The 8,990-nt window shown below is 56.6% G+C and overlaps 2 protein-coding genes across 2 annotated transcripts; one reads left to right on the plus strand and one right to left on the minus strand.

Moving 5' to 3' along the window:
• Positions 1-697: 697 nt before the first annotated feature.
• On the minus strand, positions 698-2,884 carry C8A04DRAFT_15953 (uncharacterized protein; the record flags this gene model as incomplete). The annotated part of the gene is made up of 5 exons (XM_062778678.1): positions 698-859; positions 977-1,164; positions 1,300-1,943; positions 2,019-2,383; positions 2,450-2,884. The coding sequence occupies 5 exons, from the start codon at positions 2,882-2,884 to the stop codon at positions 698-700; spliced, it is 1,794 nt and encodes a 597-aa protein (XP_062632718.1).
• A 5,138-nt stretch (positions 2,885-8,022) lies between these two features.
• C8A04DRAFT_33196 (uncharacterized protein) lies at positions 8,023-8,619 on the plus strand (the record flags this gene model as incomplete). The annotated part of the gene is made up of 1 exon (XM_062782366.1): positions 8,023-8,619. The coding sequence occupies one exon, from the start codon at positions 8,023-8,025 to the stop codon at positions 8,617-8,619; it is 597 nt and encodes a 198-aa protein (XP_062632719.1).
• Between the last annotated feature and the right edge of the window lie 371 nt (positions 8,620-8,990).

The following is an 8,990-nucleotide window of genomic DNA, read 5'->3' on the forward strand; positions in this document are numbered from 1 at the left end:
ATTGAGGGGGATATGTTGTTTAAGAGAGACAACATATAGTTAGAGAGGTAATGTAATGGTGGAGGTTTCATACGCAGCAGTAGTCCAGGGTTGTTGATACACCGGGATATATGTATGTTGATAATTCGGAATACTCTTTATTTACTTTCCGTCCCCCCCTTACTACCAGCCACCGCAACCATACCGCAACCATACCACAATCCCCCAACATACGCCATGAGAAAACAAGTGCCATGAGAAACAAGTGCAAGTACAAAAGAAAAGGGGTATTGGTATTCGCCGAGAAAACAAGCGCGCAGCTACCACGACTAGACTTCCCAACCCTCCTTTACCAGCCAACCCTCCTACTAAAACTTTGCAAATTGACAACACCAACCAGTCTCGCTTCACATGCTATAACCACCTATGTATCAAACTCCAGTCCCATCCCATCCCCAAAACGAACCCCCTCCCCCGTGTCTAATTGTCGCTCCATGCTGTGTCTGTACAAACTTTTCCGCGCCGGTGAAAAGGGGGAACAAATAACCGTATCGGGTGAAAACAGGGCGTAAACAAATGAAAAGATATCCGAGGCTTTTTCCCGCTCAGTGTGTGTATGTACCGTACCGTACCGGTGTTAGGAGCGTGTCGTGTAGGAGTGTGCCGTGTAGGAGTATGCCGTGTAAGAGTGTGCCGTGTAGGAGGTGTCGTGAGTGAATCACCGCATCGCCCCAAACGGCGCCCCAAAATTCATCCTCTTTTTAAACTTCAACGGCACATCAAACCCTCCTGTCTCACCACCACTGCCCGAACTCCCCTTGCTATCATCCGACCCATCATCCGAAGCAGCCGATTTATCGCCATCACCTTCAAGCTGGGTCTTGTCGGTTAACTCGGCCTTCGCGTGCTCCGCCGCTGCTCGGGAGGTGTGCATGTCCGCCACCCGGGAGGTCTCCATATCGGTCTCTGTCCTTGTCTCCCTCTCCCTCTCCCCCACCGTCTCCGTATCCGCCGCCGGCTCGGTATGTGTGTCTGCTACCGACTCCGCATCCTTCAACACAGCCGGCAAAGCAGCCACATCATCTTTGCTCACCTCCTCCAGGCGATCGGACAGTTTCTGGAAAAACACCTCGTCATGCGCCGGCATGTTGCGCACCATTAGCGGGCCTTTTAGTTCTCGGTCTGCTTCGTCGCTGGGTTGGAGGTGTGGGTTGGGGTGGTCGTTGTTGTTGTCGTTGTCGTTGACAGCGGAGGGTACATCGGTAATATCTAAACCCGACTGTGCGGCCCCATCCGGATCTGTTATGCGCACCGCAATACCACCGCCAGCAGCGTCAGCGGTGGGGGTATCCCGGCCAGGCGCGGCGGCATCGTCTTTGTGGTACGGGGATGGGGTAGTCGGGGTGCTGTCGCCGCCGTTGCTAGTCACTGTTGCCGTCCCCGAGGAGACGACGGTGGCCAGCGAGGACAGGGAATGGTTGGGTGTGTGCCCGGCATGCATGGTCAGCCGGTCGGCCTCCTTGGCCGCTAGGACCTGGAGGGTTTGCGCCGCTTTTTTGGTCTCCGGGCTCTTCGCCGGCTCGGGGGGAGCGGGCGCGGAGGTGGGGGAGCCAGCGGGGCTGGACTGTTTGGAGGAGGACGAAGACCCGGGTTGGGACCCGGGATCGGTAAAGGTGGGTTTCTTGACGCTCGTAGATTTAATCCGGATGCCTTCCAGCTCGGGGTGGATCTCTCCCACGTCGACACTCGGCACGGCGTCGGCATCGGCGTCGGATCCTTCCGTCGGCGGCGGCTTGAGGAAATCGGGTTGGGGATCCCGGGGGCCGTTTGGTGACAGCGGCGACACCCGGTCAGGGGCTGGTCTTGTCACGGGGATGGAGTACGACGAGGACGACGCATTCCGTGACCCGGGTCCGCCGCCGTTTTGCGTGGATAATTGCGAGTTCCTCTCGGACGAGAGAGAACTGTTGGGACTGACCCGTGACAACACCCCTCCACTGCCGCCGCCGCCGCGCTGGGTCAAATACAAAATGGAGGACCCGGGCCATGGGTGAGCGCCGTGGGCCGCCGCCGTCAGCGGGTTAGTCCCCCCCAGCCGCTCAATCTCCGCCAGCAGCAACGCCTTCTCGGCATCCCACTCAGACCGTTCCTCCTCCATCAGGGCCCGCTCCTCCTTGTACACCTCCTCGGCCCGCTCCCGGTTTGCCTCCAGGTACTTCCGCTCCGCCTCCCACGCCTCCTGCATCCGCGCCTTTTGCTGGAGCAGCCGCTGCACAATATAATCCTGCGAGGACGTCTCTGCGTACGCGGCCCGCGCGTGGTAATCCGCTGAGGGGTACCTGACCGCCCCGTTATTGGCGCCGTGCGCCGGACCCTGACCATGACCCTGACCCTGACCCTGACTCTGACCCAGACTGCCGCCGTTGATGTGGCCAAACGCCATGTTATCTTGCATTGGCCGTGGTGCTACCCGGGGGGATGTGATGCCGCTGCGGTTTTTCGGGGGCAGGCTGCTCGACCGCTGCTGCTGGTCCAGCTGGAACTGTGCCTGCTTCGTGACTGGTACCATGCGGGGCGAGAGGAAAGACGCCGCGTGTGGCGGGGGTCCTTTGGCGCCCGGCGAGAGGGGGGAGTAGACCTCGGCCCGCGGTTGTTGTTGTTGTTGGTGGTGGTGGTGGTACTGTTGGTGTGAGGAGGGCACGCCGAGGAGCTGAGCGGAGGGTGGTGCGCCCTGCGACATGATGTGGTCGAAGTAGCCGTCCACTCCGCGAGGGAGCGTCAGGGGAGATATCAACGAGGAGGAGGACTCGCTCGTGAGTTGGAGGGGGCGCAGGTCGCTGTCGGGGATATTATTACCACCTCCCGACCACAGAGGGTCTGGGGGCAGCTTCGTCATGGTCGGCATCGGCATCGGATCGGGATGGAGGTGAACGCCGGAGCGTCTACCACGCTAGGAACCGTCGCGAGGGGTGTTTGGGTCGGTCCATGCGGTGTCGGGGGAGTCTTGGGCGTTTGTTTTCGGCTGTGGAGCAGGCGAGGGTTGAGGGCATAACGTTGTTATCAGGTTGAGCGTTCGTTTGGTCGGCAGTATGTTGCGTGCGCTGTCGCAAGCACGGGATAAAGGTGGTGAGATGCAGCCGGCTTTTTCTTCAGAGTTTCAGTTGAGAGTAAAGGGGAGAAGAGAGGCCGAATCGAGGACGTGCTGATGTACTGATGTGTTGTGGACAACGTTAAAGATTACGGCGCCCAGGCCCAAAATCCCATGCCCGGTCAAATCTCAGGGTCCTGCTGAAGAACCCGCAGCGTGGACCCTGGAGGCACCTGCAGAGCTGCAATCCGATGTGCCAGCCCCGTCGGTGTGCCGTGCCTCTGCTCGCGACTCTGCGACCCACTAGAAAGTGCGCCGCAGATTGCTTGTGACGAAAAACGCCGGCGGCCGTTGGTTGGTCCGCTTCCAGCTTCAGGCTGCACCCAACCCCACAGATCGGGGCACCGGGCTGCCGGCTGGTCGGTCCGTCAGCGCAAACGCTCACTTTTCTTTTTTTTTCCCTCCTTGCCCTCCCAGCGGGGTCAAGTACATCTGGGCCGGTTCCTTCGTCGGGCATGCAAGGCGGGGCATCTTCCCCGCGAGAAGCCGCCTCGTGATGTGTTGGCAAGCCCCCCCTTTCCCGGACGCACTTCTCGGTCCGACCGGGATCACTTCCGTTTGGACTCCCGCCTGGACTCTCCCAAAACCACCAATTGCCGCGCGGGTTGCTTCAGGGTCCTGGACCCTGAAGAATCGGCCTCGGTAATGCCACACTCAATTTGTGCATTCATTGAGTGATTGACGGCGATTGAAAAGGAAAAAGGAAGATGGGATTCATCTCAGCAGCTCGGCCATATTATCCAGCAACTGGCCGAAGCTAAGATAACTAAAGAAGACTCTCAATCGTGTAAACATACAATTATCTCCTAAACCCCAGGACGAAAGATGAGGGTGGAACCCGTGATCAGAAGCAAACGGGCTTGTCATCTCGGCTCCATGCCCAGCTCCCCGTCCTCAGATGCCCCGCCCCCAACCTTGTTACTATGCACTACACAGTAGGTATGCACTACACAGTAGGTATGCAGTATAACTTTATCCACGCCAACCCCATTGGCATCATGAACAACAAGTCCCAGCCCCTGAACAACCCCCCCTCCATCCATAAATCCCTCCCCGGCCGTACTCCCAAGACCTCAAGCACGACCCGACGCCAACATCCTCTTCATCAACACAAATGCCCACGGAAGACGGTCCCGCTGGAATCTGCACTCGCCGCAAAAGACCGGCCTATTTGTTTCGTTGTTGTTCAGTCCAGTCAGAAACCAGTCTGTCTTGATAAGACTCAAAGCTCTCAAGGGCACTGACTCACCTCTCTTCAAACGCCGTGATATCCGGGTGGCAAGACGTGCTCTGGGCCGTTTTTGTTTTGCCTTTGAACTTGGTGCTGTTTCGCTTATGAGTTTATGCTGAGACGTCCGTAGCCTGCAGAGATGGTGCATGTCTATATGTACATACCAGTGTTTGATTGCTAGCCAGCCACAATGGCCGCAGGAGAACTCGCGCTGGGAGTGAACCGTGAGTAACTTCTCAAGTGTAGAGCGGGTGGTTCATAGGAACCGTTCCTGGCCGACTTACCTGAGTATAATCACACATCCCTCGGCGTGATAGTCCACGGCACCACTCCCCGTGCCGGCTTGATGTGGTCGTTATATCGTAGCAGGGAGGTGTAACCCGAACTTGACCGCTCTCTGTAAACAGCTTTCTACAGTCCCCTTCCATACACACCTACCCCTATGTTAGCTTAACGGGGGGCAAGGCCGTTTTCTCTGTCTAGCTTGGCTCTCGTGAACGCGCAATCTATAGCACCGTCGAGAAAAGTCTATAGCACCGAACCGAGCAAGACAAGACAAGACAATATAATATACGCGACACAGAAACCACAAACCTACCTACTTACCACCCAACCCATCTCTCGATATCAAAAGACGCCTTGGAACAGACCACCGCTGGGCCGATACATTGTTTCCCAGACAGACAGTGCTGGAGGCTATGCAGACGGGAAAAGCACAAAACCACTTGGAAAGCTATCGACTTGGAGACACCGCCATTGACGTGCGGGAACGCGATGGCATTCATGATGTACCGGGTCCGCTGCGACGACTCGCCCCCTTATATAAGTGCGGAGTTCTCAAGCAGTCAGCGGCAGCATCTGCTCTCCCGAAGCAGCGAGTGTTTTAGCTGGCACGAGTTTGGGAGACAGATATGATTCCTGAAGTGGGCATGTACTGCGCGCAATTGACGGGGGATGTGTATGTATGTATGTATGTATGTACGACCTGGGCTCGACTCAATGAGCTGCGCCCATATCTCGGCACGAACGCAACGAGTTCCCTTGGAAGAAGAGGACGTGCCATACATATCACGTGTGAAATGATCTGAGTCGTTGTTAACACCGAACTTGCAGCAGCTCGCAAGGCACAGATACATGTCCCCAGGCTGCGCCCCTACAAGAGTCAGACGTATGCGGGGGTGAAGAGACGGGATCATTCGAGTTGGATGACAAGGGATTTGGGCCGGAGAGGTAAGGCGCAGCGGCCTGACTGGTAACCTTGAGGTTGGTCCAGACATTCTACAGATTTGGAACTTGTTATTTGGTGCTTCTGTCGAAGAAGGAGGATGGATGCTCGTATTATTTCTGTTCTTTTTCTATTCTTTCTCTGTCATGATGCAGTCATACCTTATCTGGCAACGACTTTTTTGCAAACTTACTCGCGGCCCCTGAGCCTTGACCCCTAGAACCAACCACACAATCAGCGGTGCTGGTATACCGACGATGATGGCGACAGAACCCAGCACGCTGGTGCCCCAGCCGTAGCCCAGAGAACCAAACGGGGGGTGGGGCGAACAAGGGAAAGATGAGAATCCAAAGCATAGCGCGGAGGAAAGCGCACGCTACCGACGCCGAGACGGAGTAGAGATTGCATATGTCCATGATGTACATAGTAGGTTGACGTGCACTGATATGTGATCATGGAACTCCCTGCGAATATGGCGGCGCCAATTTGTCGTCATGTCAGTATGAGTAGCCGACCGCCCGTCTTGTTCAACATACCCCGGCACTAGCTCTGCCACCGAGGCTTGTGAGGAACCGGAACGCTGTGATCTGGGACTGCAACGTGGAGAACCCGCATGCGGTGGTGAAGACGAGAAAGATGGAGATGGGATTGCCCAGCCGGATGACGGGCCTGCGGCCCCAAACTTAGGAGCATGGCGAGAGGACAAAGGGGGCCGAGGGCAAACGCGAAGAGGAAGATGGACAGGGCGAGCTGAAGCCGGACACGGCTTGGGACATCCAGGCCCTTGCTGATCACCGTGAGGGTTGGAGCCGTGATGGACGGACAGAGGGCGGAGAGGAAGGCAAAGGTGGAGATAACGAGGGAGGTCTGTGTTAACGGTCAATCAGTAACGTTGGTACTCGAGAGAAGGGGTGGTGGTTGTGTGGTACCCGAGACATACCGCCTATTTTAGCCAAGCGCTCTAGTCCTTGGGATTTTGGTGGTAGTCTGGCCCATTCCGGGTGACCGTCCTATGTTAGTTACGGTATCAATACCCGAGCTTAGTTCGGGAGTATCGTGTCGTCACGTCACAGGGCAGTTCTAGCTCTGGCTTATAGCGAGCATCTTCTCCGGAACGACTTCGTTCCCGGCAAGCGTTCCCACTGATGTGCTGAAATCAGGCCCTGATCTGTTCAAATTGCGGCTTCTGAGGGACGCCTTGGGCGTCAGAGATCGTAATCCTTCGTATAATTCCCAAGGTTGGTGAGGGGAGGCGGACAATAGAGCGACGAAGTGTTAAAGGAGGGACGAGTAAGGAGGGATAGGAAATGAAGAAGTGAGGCAACAAAGAAGCTCACCAGATCCGTCTGAATGCGCAGTACAAACCGCACGCGGAGAACAGGGCAAAGATGATCTCCGCCCGGTCCCAGCTTGGCTGGGGGGTCGAACTGAACTGGACTTGCCTAGACAAGGGTCTACGCAAATGGGTTAAGCTACACTACTAGTACGCAGTATGACGAGGGGGAGTGATCCGGGTTTCCTTAGCCAGGGATCTAAGCAAGCCGGTTTACTAAGGGGCAGCTGAGCGTGTTATGCAGCTGCCTTGCGCCTGGAGAGGGTCTGCAAGGCATTTTGACAGGGCTGGCGGAGCAGATGCTTTCTCACAGATGTCAACGGGGGGCTGAATGCCAACCTGGCCCAAATTAAGAGCGCGGTTGCAACGGAAATGACCGATCGAGCGTCAGTGGACAGAGGGAGTTGGGGCATCGAAGACCTATCTAGAAACATACTAAGATGACGCAAAACCCCAGATACACACGCGGCGTGAGCAATACATGAACCGAGGCCACCCATCACCACAGTGGGTTACAGGACGGTGACTTCTTGCCAGTGCCGCGAGAGTGTAGTGGAGGTGTTGGACCTATGCACAAGGTTACCGCTAACCTCATACCGGCGATTTATATATGCTTGAGTTTCCTTGTTTGCCCACGGAACTCCGTTTGACAATTTCGTCACCTTAGGTCAACAGTGAACCTTTCTCCTATTTCGGGCACTGTCGTTCGCTTGACGTGTCAGAGTAAACCACAACTGGCGGAACTAGTAATAAAATCTCTGATAACATCCCCCCGTTCCTGTTTGGAGCCCAATCTCAGGCAGCAACGGTCCCCACCAACCTTTCGGGAGATGCTCCGGGCCGGACCGGAGAGAAGTGGGTCCGTCCGGAGCCGACTTGCCGATTTGGGCTGTGGGGCCTTGTGGAGCCCGCCCCACCGGGCTCGGAGCTCATCGGGGGCAGTCTCGGCGTTTGCGGTGTTACGATCGACAGCGGAGTCTGTGTCTCCTTTAAAGGAGGTTTGGTACTTGTCCACTGACTATGGGATAAGATATCACTTTTACTTGACGCCGAATCTTTGTACTCGCCTACAGTATCCCTCCTATTCACGCTCCGGAAACACCGAAATGGCCGACGAACAATCGCCAGTCTTCACCTCTTCTTCATCGCGCCTGCCCAGTACAGCCCTGCCCAGTACAGCTCTGCCCAAAGGCTACACCCTCCAATCCGGGTACCCTCCCATTCCGGACTACCTCCATCTGCGTGCTGCAACTGGGCTCAGCCCAAAAACTGTCGCACAGGCCGCGCCAATCCCCCAAGGCAGCTGGTACGGGTGCTACATCACGTACACGCCGGCATCCCCATCACCAGATGGGACCACCACCACCACCACCACTACTACTACTCCCTCAAATTTAAAAGATTCCATCGTGGCAATGGGTCGAGTCATTGGCGACGGCGGGTGGTATTTCCTCATCGCCGACATGGCCGTCCTGCCGGAGCACCAGCGAAAAGGTCTCGGCGATGCAGTGCTGAAGCAGTTGTTAGAGCACATTCGCACTCATGCGCCGCGAGATGAGGACGAAAATGGGGCCTGGCCGTATGTCACGCTGTTTGCAGACGGGCCGGGCAGGAAGTTGTACAAGAAGAATGGGTTTGTGGAATCCTTGCCGATCGGGCAGATGGGCATGTCTTTGCCGCAGGGATGGGAGAAGGATAACTGAGGAAAGAACATAGGCATGGGGGTATGGGGGTGAGTGTGGGCGTGAGGGTGTTGTAGTGCTAGACAGTGGCCGTCGGGATCGGCGGTCGAGGATCGGCAGTGAACGAACGTATGCCGTGTTTGCTGCATGGTGTGCTGTGTGTGTGTCCTGCCGTGTGTCGCGTGTGCCATGCGAGGGGGGTGCTCGAGGACATGGGTGGTGCCTCTGTGTGCGTGTGCTGTAACCAAGTGCCTCATCCCGTGAGAGGCCCCGTGAAATGGAAGGTACTCTGGAGCAAGGGCACTGGTGATGAGGCTGATGCTGCTGTGTGCGTGTGTGCTGTGTGCGTGTGTGCTGTGTGCGTGTGTGCTGTGTGCGTGTGTGCTGTGTGC

This window comes from Dichotomopilus funicola (assembly GCF_033296635.1).
Source record: "Dichotomopilus funicola strain CBS 141.50 unplaced genomic scaffold C8A04scaffold_116, whole genome shotgun sequence".
Taxonomy (NCBI): domain Eukaryota; kingdom Fungi; phylum Ascomycota; class Sordariomycetes; order Sordariales; family Chaetomiaceae; genus Dichotomopilus; species Dichotomopilus funicola.